The 21300-nt window shown below is 48.2% G+C and overlaps 7 protein-coding genes across 7 annotated transcripts; 1 reads left to right on the top strand and 6 right to left on the bottom strand.

Moving 5' to 3' along the window:
- Positions 1–3624: 3624 nt before the first annotated feature.
- Positions 3625–3928, bottom strand: BKA55DRAFT_520313 (heavy metal-associated domain-containing protein; the record flags this gene model as incomplete). Its single annotated transcript, XM_046188409.1, has 2 exons — positions 3625–3782; positions 3838–3928. 2 exons carry the CDS (start codon positions 3926–3928, stop codon positions 3625–3627), a joined length of 249 nt encoding a protein of 82 aa, XP_046045448.1.
- Positions 3929–6192: 2264 nt separating this feature from the next.
- On the bottom strand, positions 6193–7626 carry BKA55DRAFT_577859 (uncharacterized protein). The gene has a single exon (XM_046193641.1). It carries the CDS (start codon positions 7274–7276, stop codon positions 6398–6400), a length of 879 nt encoding a protein of 292 aa, XP_046045447.1. The 5' UTR covers positions 7277–7626; the 3' UTR covers positions 6193–6397.
- A 101-nt stretch (positions 7627–7727) lies between these two features.
- Positions 7728–8725, bottom strand: BKA55DRAFT_577857 (uncharacterized protein). The gene has a single exon (XM_046193640.1). The coding sequence runs from the start codon at positions 8471–8473 to the stop codon at positions 7982–7984; it is 492 nt and encodes a 163-aa protein (XP_046045446.1). The 5' UTR covers positions 8474–8725; the 3' UTR covers positions 7728–7981.
- Positions 8726–8770: 45 nt separating this feature from the next.
- Positions 8771–10801, bottom strand: BKA55DRAFT_650796 (thiolase-like protein). Its single transcript, XM_046197313.1, has 2 exons — positions 9947–10801; positions 8771–9893 (listed from the first exon to the last, which is right to left on the bottom strand). The coding sequence occupies exons 1-2, from the start codon at positions 10438–10440 to the stop codon at positions 9011–9013; spliced, it is 1377 nt and encodes a 458-aa protein (XP_046045445.1). The 5' UTR covers positions 10441–10801; the 3' UTR covers positions 8771–9010.
- On the top strand, positions 10802–11833 carry BKA55DRAFT_577853 (uncharacterized protein). The gene has a single exon (XM_046193639.1). It carries the CDS (start codon positions 11193–11195, stop codon positions 11805–11807), a length of 615 nt encoding a protein of 204 aa, XP_046045444.1. The 5' UTR covers positions 10802–11192; the 3' UTR covers positions 11808–11833.
- Positions 11834–12359: 526 nt separating this feature from the next.
- BKA55DRAFT_520013 (fungal-specific transcription factor domain-containing protein) lies at positions 12360–14836 on the bottom strand (the record flags this gene model as incomplete). The annotated part of the gene is made up of 2 exons (XM_046188383.1): positions 12360–14114; positions 14165–14836. 2 exons carry the CDS (start codon positions 14834–14836, stop codon positions 12360–12362), a joined length of 2427 nt encoding a protein of 808 aa, XP_046045443.1.
- Positions 14837–18190: 3354 nt separating this feature from the next.
- BKA55DRAFT_577849 (transcriptional repressor TCF25-domain-containing protein) lies at positions 18191–20754 on the bottom strand. Its single transcript, XM_046193638.1, has one exon. The coding sequence runs from the start codon at positions 20514–20516 to the stop codon at positions 18432–18434; it is 2085 nt and encodes a 694-aa protein (XP_046045442.1). The 5' UTR covers positions 20517–20754; the 3' UTR covers positions 18191–18431.
- Between the last annotated feature and the right edge of the window lie 546 nt (positions 20755–21300).

Genomic DNA, 21300 nt, shown 5'->3' with positions numbered 1-21300 from the left:
TAGTACGGAGTTGTAGGTGTGGCATCACTTCTCCGTTTGACGCCCCCTAAGCTATGGGTGCAGTTTTGAATGAAACGCTCAGTTATGTTCATCTGCCTTTCTCGGCGTGAACCAACTGCCGTTACGCATTCAAATTTCCATATTTGCGGATTCAAAGAGGCCTCAATTGAAACTCTTGTGGATTAATGCCTCAATGCCTTCCATTTGATATCGTGATTATAATCGTATTGTTAAATCTCGCCATTCGCGTTATCCATCGCCGAGTGTCGGTGTTATTGGATCCGTTGGCATGGAGGGGCAACAGATCGTCAAAGCTTCCTTCCGTGACATCAGCAAAACAACTTAACATGAGGAAGGAAGGGATTTCCTCTGCCAACAACTCAAACCAAGAATTTCTTGTCATGGATACCAATCATGCTCCATCACTGAATTATCTGCAACCTCCCTTTTACCGGTAACAAGCCAACGGCGCTAGAAACCGCTCGAAAGGATCTTGTGGAGGGATACAGCCATTCAACCAAAAAGCCACGGCGATTACCCCAAAATACGGTAAAAACTGCCACTGCCATCGTGGCTGGTACTGCTACTGGTGCTTCAAGGCAAGGAATAGGAGGAAATGGTGCTAAACTGTTATGCAACAGTGGAGAACCACGTCAATCAATATACAATCATGGCGTGTACTTCTGAAGGCATCCTCACTTTTCCCCGCACTCTCATCAGACATGGCGCAGGTCCCCCAGATCATCTAGCACCGCGCTATTGGGAAGCAACTTCGGATCCGTGAACACACATGAAGCTCCAAATGAGGATCTTCCCCAGACTGATCTTGGTATACACGCAACGCCATCACTTGGGTCGATCTGATGCTCTCTGGTATGCGTAGGGACCGTCTTCGGGTCCAAGGTTCATCCCAGCCGGATGGATGGAGGTCTTTTGGGAAGTGCGGGGAAGCTCTAGCTCAGTCCGTTACTCACTGAAGAGACCTTGACTCGAAATCCCTGCAATGTTGCTGCTATACCAACGCTGGACAGTGCTGTGGGCTCATGCGGATTGGTGGCCGCAACACATTTCTCTTGCGGGATGGAGCAGTTCACTCAACCACAGGCCAGCCCTGCAGAATCTCTGATACAATTTTCAACAGACGTCGAGGTGGTCGTGTCAAAGACTGCGTGATAACAGCTCGGTACGACAGTATAACAGTGTTTGGCTGTGCCTCACTTATATCAGTATACTGTAACCCCATCAGATATGGCACGAACAAGGAGTGGCAGAACCACATGCACATGTTGTGTATGCGCAACTAATTGTTCGGCAAGTCAGTTACTCCGTTGGTTTCAACGACTCTGGCTAGTCACCTGAATTCAGCATTGTCTAAGCGACTCATGTTTTTTGGTGCAAGATTTCACGACCATACCAAAGACGCTATTGGTCAGATTTTACCCCAACCTATGCCAACGCTTCTCTTTCAGGCTTCGGGTGGCCGGGCGTTGTTGTTTATGGCAATTGGCAGTTTCGTAGAACAAGCCTCAGAAACTGCCATCGTAACCCACCCTCATACAAGCCTCAGTCACGATTGCGGATAGATGTACCTTGTCTATCAACGCTACATTGACACACAACAATGAGCTTGGGGCATCTGGAGCCTAACGATCAAACTCCCTAGCCATTCTTGCACCCTTGTCCACTCCAAGGTTCCGTCGCCAAGTGCCATTTGCTTCTCGAACACGCAACTGGTAGGGGTATGATTGGATGCAGTCTTTGTCCTGTGGCAACACCTCATCTACCTTCAACTGTTGAAGGTCCACCTTCCACGATACCTTCGCAGGGGTTGTCAAGATGTGCTTTGCCCCATGTCGATTTTCCTCCCCGCGTGTCGGTCCAGAGGGAGATTGGCTTGCGAGCATTTTTATCCTTGAAGAGGAATCAGGAGTGCATAATCTGTGTAAGTGAAGATGTTTGTCGTTTCCCCTCATAACTCATCTAACCAAAACTACAGACCATGTAAGCAACCTTAAAGACGGAGTTTATGCTAGTCAGTATTCTATGATCAAACACAAGGCTCTTTCTCAAAGATCTATGTCTTGGAGACTGCCTAAAGCAAGGAGAGCCGGATCTAGCTTGTCCCAGGTCGTCACATCTTGAAAGTTGAACCCCATGTTCCTTAGATCATCATATCTGGGGCAGGGTCTGTGGGTTCCTGGGTCCTCCGCGTTTTCAAGCCGCGCTTATCCCTCTAGGCCCCGTCATCAGGCCCGTGCAGTGCTAAAACGGCATCCACTGCGGCTCCGCAGTTTTAACTTGCATGAGCCGCAATTGTTTTCCCCGCATCGATGTTGCGGCACGCCCCCCGGACCTTGGGGACGCCCTAAGAACGGTTGAGCCCCATCGAGTCCAGCCATGCGTGTAACTGCGTCCCTTCCTCCTGGCGCTGCCTGTGATACGGGGCTCCAGACTTGGAAAATTGTTGGCTTCATGAGACTTCTCAAGCCTGGAGAAACGGAAGTAGTTCACGGGGTCATGTTGGATCATCCAGCTTCACGCTATACCTTATCCAAGAATGCTACGGTGAGCTGGCGTCAAAGTGCGTGAATCTACCTTCTCATGAGGACAATCTGGAGTCATGATACCCAGACCTGGGGTAATCATGGCCAATCTGCTATCCCAGGCTTTCCCAGGTAGGCATTCTTGGGGTTGAGCGTGCCTCTTCATTGGTTGATTTGCCTGTGATGGCGTTCATTTCGATGAGCCGTCAGTGTCAACTTGAAGCGTTTGCCCGAGGGAGGGTTGTGTTCCACGAATCAGGGAGCTGCTCACATGAGAGCTGATGTATGTGCATGATTGTTTGTTGCTTTTTCTGCTTCTCTCATTGTTTCTGGGATTTTGCAGTTCTTTGAAGTTCTCTGCAGAAGCTGGTTATGGATTGCTCGGCCCATTCTTGGCCATCCTCGCACAATACTCATTCGATTTTCTGGATAACAGCGGTATAAGTCGGATCCCATGAAAAATGGATAGGCATATTTGCCTCATGTTCTCTTCTTTGTGCAAAGCCTGCCTGGTATGCATTTCTATCATCTCCTACGCTAACTATCGAGTGCAGTATCCTCCGCGCAGCATTTCTCACGAGCATAACGACTTCGCAATGTCCAAGAGCAAGTCAATTGAAGTCGCCTCGTAAGGGCTTGCGTATGGCGGTGCTCTCGCATTTCCTCGCAAGCTACCCTCGTTCCTGTTGGGCTAATCAGGGACAGAGACGTTGATAGAGCTGTTGTATACTGTTCAACTGGCAACACGCAAGGATTGAGCTTCGATATTACTGCAAACATCACTTTTGATTCAACGTTCAGTAAGCGCATTATGCACAATGCACACTACACGTCGATCGAAGTTCACGCAACATGATGGGACCATGGTATAGGTTCCAGACAATAGGATGTTAAAGTTGAGTTCAGTCAACTCTCTGGGTTGGTTTAAGAGTTTTTCTTATGAAATCAGATGTTCCTCCTTTTCTCAATGCCCGAGACCATAAACACCGAAGGTTTCCCAAGCGCTTGCAAAGCTAACAGATATTCAGATGGATCGATTGCTCGTTGCTTCCTCGACTCGCCTCCTATCTTGGTGCGGCGCTTAGGCAGCGACGTCGACCGATTGCTCGACACCGTCCGCCTTGCCAGAGTTGACCTTCTTGCCAGTCTTGGCGATCTTCTGGAGGACGGTATCGTAGGGGAGGGCGGTGACGACCTTGGCGGTCTGGTTCTCAAGGGACACATCGTAGCTCTCAACGCCTGCGATGGTATATTGTTAGCAGCGGTAAGCGGTTGACTGGGTGTGTTGACATACCGTCAAGCTTCTTGAGGACTCTGTCGATGGCACCGGAGCAGCCGCCGCAGCTCATGGTGATGTTGAACTCGTAGGTGTGAGTGTCGGCCATTGTGAATGTGTTGGTGATTTGTAATTGGGAGGTTGAGGAAAATGGCGGGGTATCTAGATATCAAATGGAGATGCGAAAGTTGTCGGAATTAGAGGTCCGTGCTAAAAGTGGGAATTGAATTATGGAAGTTGTAGAAGAATTTGAAGGGAGTTGCAGATAATTTATAGTCGTTTAAAAGGGGTATCTTGAGTTGCAGTTGTTAAGAGTATTGCCCGCTGACTGTGATGGCGGAAGTCAATTATTAATATTAATAGGCGCTTGCTACACTTGTTCTCTATGCTTGGGCGCCGCGATAATTGCGCAATTGGAGGAGGCGCCTACGCCTCAGGTTCAGCCAAATCTGGAGGGTCCCAGATGAAACGTGCTCAATACAACGGGGAAACTTTTCTGAAACGCATTTGACGGGTAATTACTCCGATGCTTGGCCTTTTTGCTTCTGATTCACTGTTTCGCTTCTGTTTTCTATGTCAGAGTTTATGCGTTTTATCTCGCTGCTGCTTCCGTTGTCATTTAACGGGAAACTTGCTTAGTGGCTGAGGAGAGTCTAAAATTAGGTGCTAGTTATTTGAAGTCAAGGTCGTCTCTCGTCATCTTGGGCAACGGTGGCATAAGCCTGTCGATCAATCATAGAGTGATAGAAGCAGCGGTACCTAAAAAATAGACTCTATCAATTAGACTATGGTGATTTGCTATGTAGACTGGCTGTGATGTGTCCTGCAAAAACGTGCCCAGACAGCTGCTACCCTATACCTGACACGAGATCTTGGAATCTGCTTTCCTTTCCTACAGTTCATTCCCTAGAGATTTATTGAGACCTCTTCTGAGTTACTTGCTTGTATGCTTGTATGTTTCTCGGTGTCTTTATGCCGACCTATTTGCGCAATGTGGAGTGTTATTTAAGTATGGCAATCAGTGTAGCACAATCTTATGTCATGACAAAGCATGGACTTGAACGAACTACCTCGGAGCTTGAGTGATGATCAACCTTTGACATCTAATCAATCACTCTTTCACGGTCCCAAGAAACGCATATATGATTCGTCATTCTTGTCTTTAGTCTCGAATATACGGCACTGACTCACAATGAACCAAAGAAGCACAGACAAGATATGGAAGAATGGGCTGATTTCCAAGTCCCACCTTTTTATAACATGATGTGAGCTGCCACCGGCCACACCGAACCAAGTCAACGGTAGTCTCGGAGGAGAGACGCCGTTAAAGTAAGGAGACTCCAACTACCTTATCTCCAGCCGTTTATCCAAAGAATGCAAAAGTCTCGTTACCAAACGAAGCAGCCTGCTTCCACAAACATTAATTACATAGTCCCTGCAGATGGATGCATCCACCACTGTTCTCCTGACTAGAACATAGTCTATCGGACTGCAGCGAAGTCAGATCACCTGCTAACTAAAGTCTTCCCTTTACAGCACCGAAAATAGAGCCTCATGAGGCTCTTCCGCAGCGGCTCGGCCCTATCTATACCTTACCCATGACCCAAGATAAGATCAAAGAGCCATTCAGAGCTGAGATACAGGGCCAGGCAGATGAGATTCTGATAAATTTTCAAGATGAGGCTCTGCGTTGGCGTTATTCTAGAAAAAACCCACAGGGTGTGTATGATATACGCCCATATCCCCCCGGATATCTGGCCGAGCATCCATGATCTGATCTGACGATAGCAAGGGTTGTGGGTTTCGATCGCGGCTGTTTTCTCGGTGTAAAGAGGCTGTGCCTCGCCAGATCTCGATATGTGGACTTGCCCTTCCGTTGAAGTCATGATATACCTTGACTTGAACCCCCACGGTGGTATGACGGAGTTTTGGACATGTTGCAGGGTCTATCATGTAGGATGCACACCAGAGACGTCAGTGGGTTCGTGGCCTCTTACGTATGGGTTGGGAGGGTTCTTGATATCGATGATCTGATGTGTTGTTGGCTTATCTTGCGGTGAGTGGGCTTCGGTTTAGCCGGGAGGGTATTAGTAGGGGTCTTGGTGTTGGTCTGGGCTATGCTGGATGAGTGATGTGTCATTTTGGTTCGTAGATGGGGTTGTTATATTTGCCATTGTGGTGTAGATGCAAATACTGTGATCTGCATATGGTTGGCGGTGGGTGTTGAGCCACCCATAGCCAGGTGTCGAAGCACGTGTTTCTTCGATGGACTCCCTTCTATTATGTATGATCTTGCGGACTCTAATCGCATATTGTTTGGAAGCGGTTGGAGCCGAGTGCAACCACAGGCTCTGATCTTTATAATATTATAACAGTATCCTCTAATCATAGTCCGACCTCATACAAGATGCCATCTGTAGTCTTCCGCAGCTCGTTGAGATATACGAGTCAAGTCTGCTTGTCTCATATTCGTTTACTAGAAAGACGGTAGAACTGATAAACCAGGTAAATACGATCATTGGTATAGCTTCTTGAACATAGTAACTCGAACAACAGAAACACATCCAACATCACCTACTCAACACCAAGTCGGCATCTCCTTCACAGTCACATGAACCTGCGGCGTCTTCAACTTCTCCTCATCCTCATCCCAAATCTCCGGATCAACCTCAGTAGTGTTCCACACATCATCAATCTCATCAATCCACTCCGCAAGCTCACCCTCTTCAACAAAGTCACGACCTCTGTCCTCATCAGGCTGATGAAGTTCAACTGTATCCTCACGCATAGGGAACGTATCAAGTTCCCAACGTGGTTGCACCGGCGCGTCCAGGGTTACCTTGACCTCTTCTACCTTAGGCAACGGTCTCTTGATTGTATGAGCTTTGGGGAGTTTGTTCCATACAACATAAATGGTCTTGATGTTTTTCATCCAAGGGAGTAGAGCTGCGATGTTGCTGATGCTGTAGTAAGCTGTGAATGCCGGGAGTGCAAGGTATTTGATGCTCTCCATCATGCGAACGATGGCAGCGTGTTCAGAATCGTCCTCCCAATCCGCGGCCAGGAGTTGGAAAGATTCCCATTTAATCCGGGAAACATAGATAATGTCCCGTTCAGCGTCAAAGGAACGCACGATGATATGGCCTTGGGTCTCTTCACGAAAATACCACTCCAAGTTGTTCTTCTTCCTCCATTGCTCAACCACTCGTCGACCCTCTTTGCACACGGCAGCACAAGTTGGAATAGGCACTTGGACACGGGGAGTTCGACTCAGTTGTTGAATGCCTTGGGCGGTCATGTCGTGAAATGCAACGCCAGGGGGGGAATACTGTGCCCACCAGTCCATGTTATATATGTATAAAGCGGCACCACCATCTCCTTCAGGAAGCGTTTGCTCCCAAATGGTGGTGCGTACTTCTGGGGGAAGTTTAGTAAATTGAGGAAATGATTGATCCATCGTGAGTTCAGAAGATTCACAGAATCTGTTGTATTGATGGTAGAAAATGAGGTTGTGGTGTAAGTGATGTGCAAGAATCAAGGTCAGAGACGCGCTGAAGCGCGTCTCTGACTGAGGGTTTTATATCCCGTGTCACAGCGAGTTAGGGCTTTGGCTCTCTTTTTCCAGTTTCATACCGCGAATTAGTGCCGTGATCAACGCAGCATAACCCTTGCAAGGGATCGGCTGAAATGTAATTTCGTTCCAGGCAAAGTCTGAGAATGTTACAAATGTTGGTCGGTGATGGTGACTTTGTTGGGCTTCAAATATGATGGCGTGGATACCGTGTGTAGTGGTATGGTTGTTCATTGCCACGCCAATGTCATCTCGCTCAGAAAGTGACTGGGGGTTTTCTACTCGTACATGGCTTCAGTTGCGATTTGTTTGATACAATTTAGAAGTATATTTGTAACTGCGTGGTCTTTCTCACGCGAAGTATTGTTTGTCCAGTCTATCTATGGTTGCTTTCAACGCCTTGTCCATCACTATCCTGATGTTACCTCACAATATCCCAAGTAGGCACCTGCATGATGGTTACATCAACTCTGGGCACCTTGAGCTCCTTGGTAACGCTGTGAGCAATCTCGGGGAAACCATCCGTCAATATCTGCCAAATCTCATTTATTTGCTTCTGCCAATTTCGCAGATAGTCCTTCTTGAACTGTCTCAGTCCATTGTGTCTATCTTGTTGAGGTTGGGTGCCCGTAGCATGAGTCTCGCGATGTCTTCAGCATTGTCAAATCTTGACATGGTGTCGGCTGACACAGCGAGGTTGATGATGCTGTTGCGCATGTTCTGGTGCTCCTCGAGGTCACGCTCATCGCTATTGACGAACCCTTCAAAGATATCCCAGTCATTTTGAGGCACGTAGAGTATATCGCTCTGAACATCAAATGGCCGGACAAGAATATCTTCTCCCGTTTCCTGGCGATCATACCATTCGATGTTGTTCTTGGCCATCCAACGATGGACAACAGGGTGAGCGTCTCTGCAAACATCATATATTGCAGGAATAGGAACCTGAATACGGGCAGGAAGGCATATATTTGGATTGTCCACAGTATTAGGCCCTGGAGTCTTCGATGGGAAGAATTGATCTGCCCAGTCTGAATTGAATATGTATATCGCGTTTTCATCCTCAGGGAGAGTAAATTTCATATTGCTGCGCGCAATTCCGGGGGTAGGTCATCAAATCGGGCCATATCGAACGGCTTTTGTTTGTCAATATTGTTGTCAGGGAGAAGTTGTGATGAATTCTTACATAGTAGGAGCTGGAAAAGGGGTATGTATTTTCTTTTTTGGTTGAAGTGGTCTACCTACCAATCATGTACAGTGGCGGCTTTCAGTAACATGCAAATGTTCGAGATATGCAATTCCGCGACAAAATAGGTGTTGTACCCATTATGGAATCCACTATGGTAATTGGATGTATGGTAGAAATGTTAATATTATAGACTCGGACTTAAATTATAAGTAAAAGCTTAGTTAATACGAACTTATCACATTGATGTATATCCTTATTCTGCATCTTCCTAAACCCCGAGGTTCTACATCCTTAAGAATTGTATCTGCAGCGCATCAAGTGCAGATTTGTAGAGTGACACAGCAGTAGGTATATTAATGATATGTATTCATTTGGTCACATCAACTCAAGTACCTCGGTAAATTCATTTAAGAACATCACAAACCCTCTTCTCAAAACCTCGCCTCAACCTTCTTCTCAACATCCTGCAACGCCCACTCACTCCTATTCTTCTTACTCCTCACCAAATCAACCTGCTCCTGCGTGAATCCCTTTGCTTCAACAGCAGGATTATATCCCAACTTGTTCCTATTTCCCACCATGGTAGAGTTCACAGCCTGAGCAACTCCTCCATCTGCTCTCTTGTAAACAGTAACCACCGCTGCACCCCCAAGACCGAGATTGTGCTGAAGACAGTATCGTGTGTTGGGCGTAGCACGGTTGTTCGCCCAACCTCGAAGATGCCAAACTAACTCTGCGCATTGTGCGATACCTGTTGCGCCGAGGGGATGGCCCTTGGAAATAAGACCGCCTGAAGGGTTGATGACATATTTTCCTCCGTAGGTGATATCTCCTGCGCGGACGAGTTCATGGGCTTTACCCTTGTCACAAAGACCCAGAGCATCGATAGTGATCATCTCATTCGCACTGAAACAATCATGTAACTCGACAACCTGACAATCACGAGGTGAAATACCAGCTTGCTGGGTAGCTTCCTTCATAGCACGCTGCGTCATCTCATAGCCCATCAAGTCAATAGCGCTTTCGGAGAAGAGACTTGGTGCGTCAGTTGCGAGATGTTGACCTGCGATCTCAACGGCTTGTTCCCGCAGATGAGGACGAGCGTTGAGGAAGGCTTCGGACACGATGATAGCTGCTGCGCCGCCGTCTGAAGTTGGACAGCATTGGAGTTTGGTGAGAGGTTCGTGAATCATGGGAGATTCGAGGACTTGTTCCTTGGTGTAGACTTGTTGGAATTGAGAGTAGGGGTTCTTGGGTGAGTGAGCATGGTTGATGCGTGCAATCTCTGCAAAGTCCTCAGCCTTTGCTCCGTATCTAGGTAAGTCAGTACAAGTATACCCTACTCGTGTTGTATAAGAGATACTCACTTCTCCATATACTCTCTTCCAGCATTACCAAACATCTGAGCAGCCCCAGGAGCGTTGGTAACACCCCTAGTCTCGGCCATCATCTTGCCTGTAGTTCCAATAGGGTTCTCTCTATCCTTGAAGTTACTCTGCAAACTGCCCGCCGCCATCTTCTCAAAGCCCACGACCATAACACAGTCGGCAGCACCGTGCTCAACGAGAGTCCTAGCCATGTTAAGGCCAGTACTGCCGGTCGAGCAGTTGTTGTTGACGTTGTAGATGGGAATTTGCGTCATGCCGAATTGGTAGAAGACGCGCTGGCCGCATGTGCTGTCGCCGTAGCAGTAGCATGCGACGCCTTGATCAACGTCATCGTAGTTGATTTGGGCATCGAGAAGAGCTTTGATACCGGCTTCGAAGCCGAGTTCGGTGTAGTCAACTTTGCCACGGGGTTTGATGAATTTTGTCATGCCCACGCCAAGGACGTAGACGGGGGACTTTTTCTTCTCAGGCATTGTGACTGTGTTGATGTTGAGATAGATAAAGATTTTCTGTTAGTAAAGAAGCACTGGCTTGCTATCAAGAAATACAGAGTAAAGACGAGTTGCTAGAACCAAGTCAAGAAGCCAGACAAAAGGGTTTATGTATAAAACATGATATCACTACCACTCAAAACTCCCCCAACAACCCCAGGATCGACAATTACCCCGGCTTTCATCCCAATTCGGTAAACAACTCGGTCCAAGCATAAACTCTCATCAAATAGAATCGATTCTCTCGTTGCATTCACTACCCTGGCTTCGATCATCGGTTAGTGCGGGGGAAGTCGAAAAGCAACCGAGATGCCGAGGCTCGTTTGGTATTTCAACATTTCCTCTTTGGGTCGGCAACGAATTCTCAATGGCCCGTGAAGTTAACTACGGCAACTCCTCTTTAATCTTAGTAATAAGAGAGAAATGGAATGGGTTTAGTATGCGAGAAGTAGTTACAATGCTTTCCTGGCAGGAGTCGGGATAATTAGTCAAGGTCAAGGTCCGCTCCCGGCCGAATAAGTCGGCGCCGTGGTTCAATCGGCCGAGTAGACACAACAACAGGCCTACCCACGATCGAGATTACGAGCTATAAAGTAAGTCATTTCTAGGTATTGAGTCCAGATGCAAGGTCTCAACTTGCTGTATAATGCCTTGCTGCGAGGTTCATTCATCCGCAGCTTTGTCATTGTCACGTTCTTGAACGACCCCTGAAGCCTCACTTACACCAACTCACAATGCATATCCTCCTCCTAAGTTCTTCAAACCACAACAGCACTCGCATTATCCAATCTGCTCTATCTCGAAACTTCACTATCACATTCCTTACTCCCCAGACTTCATACATTCCTCATCATGCAAATGTCACTCTTGCCACCGGCCTACCCGCATCGCAACACGACCTCGAAACAGCATTGCAGACACCAAAACCCCCTGAAGCCGTCATACTCGCTTTCTACAACGCCCATGTTCTCGAAGCCGTCACTCACACTCTGATAAGGGCTCTAAAAGCCGTTCATATTGCTAAACTAAACGAAGAAAAGGATTCTGCAGCAATGCCTCTTCGTCTTGTGTTCATTCAGAGCAACGCGATGCAGTTAGGGGCAGATGGATGCAATAGGATTGATAAAATAGTGCGAGAAAGTGGTTTGCCTTTTGATCTCGCTCAGTGCCCTCGTCTAGCTGGGGAACTCTCTTGTACCGTCCGGACTTCGCCTGAAGAAGGGCGTGTTGCTACTTGGTTGGCTAATGTCAAGAAAGCGAGGATGGCTCATTTAGTGGTAGATAAAGCACAGGAGAACCGGTCGAATGGAAGAGAAGAATCTGGAGCAGGGGAGGTCAAACTGGGGTGACAGAAATCGCAACGTTTAAGCTGTGTATTTTGAGATACAGTTTCTTGCGCGGATAATTTTGGTATTGATCCTTCTTTAAGAGCTAAATTCGTCCTCACATCCATCCATGTGGTATAATTTGTCCAAAGTCCATTCTATCAATGTCTTGGCAACAACTTGACTCATTAGGCCTCTGTTATGTCTCAAACACATCTCTTCCCTTGGTCTGTGCAGGCGCAAAGCATACAAAAGCTCACGCTTCAACCATCTAACCCTAATGCGCCTCGCAGGGCCACGTATGGCCAACAGTATAAACGCATCTTAATACAAACGTCCCCGTAGGGAAAACCTTACCAACGCCTGCTGAACTTCCCAGACACAGTATATCGTTCTGCAAGTCCAGTTTGCCATCATCTTTGCAACTCACGTATCCACACAAACACGCAAACCAATACCTTTCAGCCGCTCAAGACAAAGGAAGCTCAAGTAACAAGGGGTAGTAAGAAAACAACAGAGAACTCGAGGCTTCAATCTTTCTTCAGATTCAGATAGGTACCCATGCACCAGATTCCATTATTCCCATCCTTCCCATAGCATCCAGTTGTCAAAGTCGTTGAGAGCTGCTGGGACTCCAATCGAATTTCGTTGATACATGAATGGTACGTGATGCCTGTACGCATCCCCTTGGAAGCCATCAACAGGAACTCCAGTAGAGCCCATGGGAACACCGTCGAGGGTCATATTGGTTGCCCTTAAGCAACGATCCAGTATCATGCGGAGACTTTGTGTAACCTCGTCTGTCTTAACTTCCGGTTTGGACACGCATTCCAGAACAACTGCGAGACAGACCACATCTTTGGTGTCCCGGCCACTGATGTTGCGAACCAGAAGATCCAACGTCTTCTCCACAGTGCTGATAAGTCGAGAGGGCGACCAGAGCACAAGGTTCTCCGGGTTATAGGTCGGAAAGTCATCTGACGAGTCAGGAGACATGCGCAGAGCTTGTGAGCCAAGTCCTGTGCTATCCGAAGCTGGCCGTACTGCAGACCGTATGTAGAAACACACACTCAGAGCCGCCTGGATAATATCCTTCTTCAACACCTGGTGATACATCTCGGCAATATCTTGGAAGTGCGCTAGCATAGGATCCAGCTCATCTAGATATTTCATAATCACCATTGAAGATCTCAGGTATGCTCGAGAAATTTGACCTGGCGCGTCAGATGCTCCTATAGCGAAAGGTCGATAAAGTGCAAGTAATGGCCGTCGCACGTGCATATCCAGGATGACTCTGGACCTCCATTGCTTGCTCTTCTGTGCATCACTTAGAATGCCCTGCCTAGGGAAAATGTAGTTGATATCATCAAGGAATCGCTCCAGTTTGGCTCCCACCTCCAGGATCTCTTGGTAATCTCGGATTGTATCGATGCGATTCAACATGTGTGCGACTTTCATCCGCACACCTAGAGTCATCGCTGCGTAAACTTGCATCTGGTTGTCGGTGACCACGTCTATGGGTTTCGACTGTGGTAGCTCTTTCATATCTGGGAAAAGCTCAATGTCATCCAAGTTGCGGGGCGGTCGACAAGTAAAGTCTCCTTCTCGTACCAAACAAGGAAGATTGCTTGCGAGTGAGATATGGAGGTCCATGTCAAGGATCGTAAACCATAATCGTCGCCGCATTTCGCTAAAGAATACGGGTATTCGAGGTTCAAATTCGGAGGGATCACGATGAAGACCCATTGTCATAGCCATGCGTACGATAGAACCCAGAGATGTCCAAGAGTCCTGGATCCGAGGGGTGATCATTCGTTGCGCATGTAAAAGTAGAACCTCGACCTGAAGGACCTCAAACTCAACCAACTGTTTTCCTCTTAGACTATCCAACCATGTTCGCACAAGAGCGCATGCTGTTGGGATATGGACGCCGTCAGATCGCTCGTTGCCAAGCCCTTTTGATTTGGTTTCGAATCGGGATGCGACGGAGCAAAGTGAAAGTAGTTGCGGCAAAAAATACTCGGACTGTATTTTGCCTTCCCAGAAAAGATTGTACTGCTCCATGAACATGGGCAAATGGACGATACGATAGATGGTCTCAGATGTATCGACATATGAGGCGACGAGCCTGTCACACACTGCCTTTTTAGGTAGAATATCAGTCATTCGCTTTTGAACGGGCATCATCGAGTCAACAAAGACGGTGATCGGAGACAAGGATTTCCGGTACTGGTCAATAAGCGCTTTGTGAAACCGCTTGAAGTTTAGCAGAACATCTCGGACGCCGTTGTTATTCGAATTGTTTGCCATGAACTCCTTTGCTTCGTCAAACTATGAATTTTAGCAAATATACATATCAAGGTGATATGAAAGACAATTACCAGGTTGAGCAAGACACGAGGACTATTTTGACCGTGATATCTTGTTCGCAACGCTCCCTGCTTGACTGTCAATCCTCGGATGGTCTCAGAAGACGCAGCAATTAGTCTGCCACCACTGCCTTCTGAAACAACGGGACTTCTGGCCATAAGTTGCCTCTCAAGCCTTTCCATACGCATTGATAACTCTTCTAGTGAAGGCGCACTCGTAGTATCCCCATTGCGGATAGGTCCATATGTTGAGTCGTTGCTAGGGAGAGGAGTGCCTGAGTTGAAAATGCCGGGGTTGCAATTGCGCTTCGCTGGTCGAGCTGGTTCTGGCATTTCGCTATCGGAGCCTTCAGAGAGATTTGCGGAGTCATGATCCATAGCATATTTGCAGGTTCGATTCGACTTCTGGCATTGAGAACAGGGACAAAGCCGATCGCATCGCAGTTTGCGCTTCCGGCATTCGGTGCATGACTTGACTGGCCTGGGTCTCTTGACACTTCGTTGCTGCTGCTGCTGTTGCTGGGTGAGCGCAAGACCCTGTGATGGCGTTTGCTGGTGTAGATGGTGTGGTGGTGTTTGTTGTTGCGACAGCGGCGCATCGTAAGCTGTTGAGCTTAGAATAGACTGCGAAGCTGTGACCGGGGCGCTGCCACCATCGTGGGTAGTTGAGTGCGCTGTGGTCATCTCGGGCATGCCTGCGGCCATGCGACTGAGTGCCAGAGAACTATACGATAGGGATAGAGCTCGAAGCTACAAGGGATCGAGCGATAGGGTGGAAAAGTGGTCGGTGGAACCCGTATGCGAATCAGACAGACGCAAGTACGCGAGGTCGAACAAACGGTCAACGAGCGAGGGTCCGGTGAAAGTGCGCTGACCAGCTTCGAGGACTGAGCAATAAGTGGGATGCGGTGGTATTCAGGAAGCCGATGACAGCCTCGGCTGAGAAAGGTAGGCAATGGTAGGTCGCTGGCGCACTGAGCTCGCAACTGACATGGCGGATAACGAAATGGAAAGAACTCGAGCAGAGTTATGGAGGAAGTAAGGCCAAAGAGCAGGATTGTCTAAGGCGAAGCTGAGATGGATAGGTCAGTTAGAGGCACCACCAGGCATGCAGCTTCGGATAGGAAACGGGGCACAATGCACGGGACACGGGGGACAACCAGGACCACACCGGTAGACGTAAGGTTGGTGGTAGTGTAGACCTTTGGTTGCAGATGGGATGGGACGGGGCAGTTTGAACTTGCCAGGCCAGGGTCGTTGAGCTTTACCTTGTTCGAACGGGACGCAGTTGACGCCGTGGAGCTAGCCTAGAGCTCAGTGGCAGTGGTCCGGTCCGTTGCCTCTCTTTTTCCTGGTTGTTCCGTCTGATTCAGCCACCCCAGACACGCGCACGCGCGAGTCGGGCGATCCAGCAGTGCACCTGCGGGCCTGGCTGCAGATGCGAGCTAGGGTAGTGGACCCGTTGCGTTGGGCTGGGTTGGAGTTGGGCTGGACCTCTGTAGAGTCGTACTAGGAATATTCTCGGTTTGTTAGATACGTGACGGCTCCGAGATGTGATTGGCCTCGTAGCGCATTGTGCGAGGCGCAAGGATGATAATTGACTGCTTGATGGTGGGATCTAGCACATAGCACAGTGATCGCCAAACTCCTGAATGTTGACTTTAGTTGATGACTGAGTCTTTCGTTCCGGGACTGCAGTAAATGCCAGGAGGCGCTGGAGTCGCCGTCCGGAGCTGGAAATATTTTAACTTAGCGCCGGTTTGATCGGCCGATGGAGACAATTCAACGGACCCAAGACCGGTACCTTGTCCTTGATAGGCGTTACAGAGACCAGAACCTGACTAGAACGTCAGAACGGGTCCAGTTCTTGGTATTGTAGATCGCTTGTGGTCACTTGGTGAGTTGGTGAGAGAATTGGCGATTGGGTGTCAAGGAGAACAAGAGAGGAATGTATTGTACGTTCAATAGCGCAATTGGGCCATGGAAACAACAGAAATGTGACGAGGAGGTTATTCTCAGACGATCACTAAAATCTGTTTAAAATAGATGATGAAATAGAGGTTCTCGATGTGCAGTGTCCACTTGTGATGGTGGAGGAAAAGCTCCTTCTCTTTTATCAGACTGGATTTTGATATTGGACGGACTCTGCCACAGAAGGCAGGTACGAAAAGCCGTAATTACCTACCTTACCTGTGCCCAGCATTTAGATTGGATGGTTGCTGGGGAAGGCACCAGCGGTTGTGGTGGTGTCCTTCTCTTTCATCGGAGCCGATCTTTGGGCCTAGACCATTAGACCTTTGAAGCAGGTGGTCTCGATCGCTGTTGTGCTCCCCCAAAAAGATACATGAATCGCACGTGATAGCTTGAAATTGATCCTGAATTCCATATTCGATATCAATAACACGAATCCTGATTCAAATGTAGTCATCATCAACACCTCCTCCTTCTGCGATCGACAGCCTCGACCGGTCGTTTCGCTGTCGTCTCTTTTCGGTGCCACTATTAAATGTCACCGCCTGGAGTCCTCAACATCGAAAATGCTTGGCCACAAGGCTTGTGCCAAACTAGGAATGGATTGAATGAATCTAGTTGAGGGCCTTGAATAGAGATCTGCATATATAACTATGCCCATCGTGACACTTAACTTACAGCACAGGCACAGACACAGCACGGTTTTGCTTGGCCCATCAGCGGGTTCACCACGGATTCAAAAACAATCCTTTCGGCCGACTCATGTGCTCCATCGAATCCCCAGTCTCCTCCGCACGCGCAAACCCGTGCTTTTCGCAAGCATTTCCATTCAATCCCCGGGCCATCGACTTATACAAGACAACTCAGTCTCACTTTTACTTTTATTATGGGGTCGTGAGATATGTTTAGCACAAGCGACATTGTCTAAGCCTCAATTAGTGCGAGTCTCGAATGATAAAAAAGAATGCAATAGCAAGGATTTGGTTTGCGATAAATGATGCTCGGTCTTTCGCTCTCAAAAAGGTCTGAATCGAGCTGCTTGACTAGACACAAGCGCCTGCGTGGAACGACAGCCCGTGTGCTGGCTCTCCGCCAGTTACCACAGTTGACTTTGGCTTCTCATTGGCATTAACATGCTCGGGCAAAATGGCCCAATTGGCTCCTTGAGGCTAGAACCATTCTCCACCACGTTTCACCCTGGTTGACATCCCCAGAGTCCAAAGTCCCAGACCGAGTACGCGAGCCGCAGGTTTATCTGGACCATGCCTGGTGTATCATGTGCTCCGAACCATCAGCCATGAATGTTACATGCGCCGCATGCGCCTGAACTGCTGCGACAAGTAATTCCAGTCGGCCGACGATGTGCTCCGTGCTTCTGATTTAGGTGTCGGGTTTCTCGGCTCCGAGAAAAATCCCCATTGTTGTTACTCATTCCTCGGATCGTTCTCGACAAACGTTAATATGCTCAGGACATGGGCACCTTCTGTTGCTGTTATTTGCTGTTATTTGCTCATTGTCTTTCAGCTGCGCACTCCTGGTTGGCTCATGCTAACACTTTCGCATAGCAATATCAATCAATGTCAGTCCACAACCAGCTCTCTCATGGACCAAAATGCCGCGATTAACTGTCATAAATGCAATCTCTCAATGCAGCATAGCTGGAATGGAGTGCTGGCTCAACAAGTCCTAGCCGCCTCTGCGAACTGCTGTCTTCATTAGTCCAGGATGACTGCCATGCACTAGACAGGGCTGAGAATGGTACGCTACGGCCGCAAGAGACAGAGACTCCGGATCCTTTTACCACCTTAAATCAATACCGACTTTTCTTATGAGTATGAGATATAAACCTGGCAAATTTGTGAAAGCTCATACATATCACCAAGACACCTTGAGTCTTGCTATATACGGTCCAGAAAATCACTCGATGATTTACGAAAACCCTTGTCAAAGTGCATGTTTATTATACCACGCTTCTACAATTTAATTGGCTACAGTTTGGTAGGGTTCATTAACTTCTGCCGCCCTTTCTAGAAGACTTCATCTCCGGTACCGCACTAATGAGTTGAATGGCGTTGAAACTTGCTCAATTGATATAACGAAACAATTTAATGCAATTTGTCTAAATGCATAATAATACAACTAGTCAGGGACTATTGAACACTCCTTCAGTCCAAAAACAAAACTGGTTTGTGTTCTTTCTTCCCACGGGAATAAGCGATTGCTCAGCTTCTAACAACTTTTGATGGATCCTCCACCTGCACCATCGTCATGAACCCCATGTTCCATATTATCCAGCGAATAGTCAGCCTCACTGACTCTCAGGCCAAGCCCCTGGAAGACCACTGTTGGATCCTCTCTCCTGATCATACTCCTGATCGTCATCAGCCTCATCTGGCATATCAAACTCATCAGCATTCGGCCCGGCTATTATGCCAAGGACGTGCATCATTCGCTGAACAAATCCTGGCTCTGCTCCTCCATCACGTTCGTGCTCTTCCAGGTCCCTTCTAAGTTCCTCGTCGTCTAGTGCTTGCACAGCCGCAAGGTGAGCGTCCTCTTCATCATCTTCACCATCATCACCAAAGGGTGCGGCGCCGGGTGCACCACCCTGACCAGCTGCTGCGAGGCGTTCAAACAAGTTGTTCAGGCGTGTTTCAATTCCACTTTGTTGACTTCGTTGTTGTTTGGCAAAAGGCAACTTTGTGCCCTCACCTGTGAAGATGTTGTCCTCCTCTGGGGGTGGTAGAGGGTCGAACTCGTAGTTCGGTTGCATTTCTAAGTACTCTCGTGGCGCCAGACCGATAAGGGATGTTTGGCCCTCAAGATATACGAGCCTTGTGACACCTTGATCAGGAGGAGAGTCACTGCTGGGCAGCACACTTGTATCAACCTTTTCAAGACTCTTGGCTGTCTTTTCAAGGAGAGGAATAGCTTGTGCGTTGTTCCAGATATCCTTGGCTTGGTAGATGTAGAGCTTAACCCAGAACAAACGCGAGTTTGAATCAGCGTTGATACCCCAGATAGATGGAGGTGTGTCGAGGTTTAACTCCTGGAACAATCCACAGTACAGCCAGGGAACACGTCGCATACCCTTCTCGAGCTCTTCAGTTGCACGAGCAGTATTGCCCAGTTGCAAGTGAGCCAGTACTAATGTCTGTCGAAGGTAGATCGAGTCTCGGTTATCGGTCGTCTTCTCCAACTCCTCCGCAAAGTCGATCAACCACTGAGCCTCATGGGCACGAATAGCCAGCCAATGAATGAAGTGTCTCATGGCATAAGGATCACTTGGATCCAAAGAGTACAAAAGCTTGGCCCACTCCAGGGCTGTGCGATTGGTGCCCTTTCGCACGAGACTCTTGAGGTAGTGGTATCCAGCCAACCAGAACTGTCTGTTCTCTGGACGACGGAAGTCAAGACGTGCTTTGCCTTGCTCAATGTTCTGACGGAAGGCATTTGTGGTCACACGACCAAAAGTGAAGAGAGCCCGTTCACAGAGTTCAGCTGCGAGAGCCTGATTCTGGTCTTGCTTCGCAATAGAGCTGACCTGTAGGAGAGTCGAGACATGATAGGGTGCTTCCTTGAGGAGAACGATCATTCGCTGAGGGTCTCCGATCTGCACGCATGTGAAGAAGAAAGCTTGTAGAGCGTCGTAACTTTGCTCGTGCACGTATGCATACTCCGTGAATGACCCATCTTCAGCCTTCGCCACCTCCTTCATGGTCAAGCCGCCAGCACTTTGTTTTGGCCAGTGCTCGCGTCCTTGGATGAACACGTTTCGACGCAGAGAAACCTCTGGAAGTTTCGGGGCTCCAGGAGGACCACGCAGGAAAGTTTCGAGATCAACCTCTCGCTGCATGGGGCGACGGCTGCGCTCTTGCTCTTCCTCTGCTGCGGCGGACTCGATGACGTCTCGACCAAAGACGCTGCGCATTTCATTGTTGGCCTTGAGGTTATATGGGTTGATAGATAGAAGCTCGTTGATTCGGCGAGACTGGGCTGCTGTTTTCTCTGAGGCAGATGTGTTTGCAGGAGTTGGTGCCTTGATGTTGAGTTCTTTCATGGCCCTGTCGATCTCGTCCTCGTCCTCCCCAGGAGCTGCAGCCTTGGCCTTGGACTTCTTCTTCTTGTTCTTCTTTTTCTTGCTCTTCCCTGAAGTGGATGGTTGCTTGACCTCAGTCATTTCCTCCTCTGGTTGTTGTTGTTGTTCCTCCTCATCCTCATCTTGTGCTTCATCTTCATCGTCACCACCCAAAGCTGCGAAGAGACTCACGCGAGGCTTTGGTGCGACAGGCTCATTCTCTTTATCACTCTCACCTGAACTCTTCTCTGCCAGGATCTGAATCTCCTCTAGCTCTCGCTGCTTCTGCAGCTTGCGAAGTTGTCGAGTTGACATTGTGAGTGAAGTTGTGAGATTTTGAGTTTGGTGTAGGGTGAGTGAGTGTGAGACGTGACAGTGATGATTGAGATGATTGAAGGGGAAAGAATGAAGAGCAATGAACAAGGGATCAGAGGGGATATTTATACTGCCGTTCCGTTATAGTTTGTAGAGAGTGATTAGGTTGTAGAACAATGAGGTTTTGATAGACTTTCAATGCGTCAGGCCGACGAGATAGATTATGACGTGTGCGGGGCTGTGGGCAAAAATTTAACTCAAGGTCTTACACTTCACGCAGAACATCGTTGCCTACCTTATTCCAATTAACCTCTCCACCAACTAACGAACAAAGCCAGGTCGAGCACAAAGACGTTATTTAACGTTCTCGAATTAGAAGCAAACAGCACTTCGAGTCTCAATGAATTCACGACAGATTACCATCGTGCTCATTGCCAAAGTATGAACAAGTAGTCACGACATTCACGATCACGAGAAGTGCGTCAACTTTTAGCTTGAATGGTTGGTTGTATTCATGTCAGATGCATCATTCCTCTCAGAATTGTGCTTTCTGATACGTGTCAAGCTCCATTTCCTAGTTTTGTTTGCATCATCATGAGCTTTCGTGCGCCTCATCAACTAGGTCTCTTTCTTCATAACCACCAGCGCCAGGCCGTGCCAGGCCATCCTTTGTGTTTTTAACTCTACAATTCAAAAAGCGCAAAAGCAATTCCTTTTGTAGCCTGCTATGCGAAAGGGCCTCCAATTCCGCCCGCTTCCAATTCGATCCTAACTCCAGGCCTCA

This window comes from Fusarium redolens (assembly GCF_020744475.1).
Source record: "Fusarium redolens strain MPI-CAGE-AT-0023 chromosome Unknown BKA55scaffold_15, whole genome shotgun sequence".
Lineage (NCBI taxonomy): Eukaryota > Fungi > Ascomycota > Sordariomycetes > Hypocreales > Nectriaceae > Fusarium > Fusarium redolens.
This window is presented reverse-complemented; position numbering and strand designations above follow the sequence as displayed.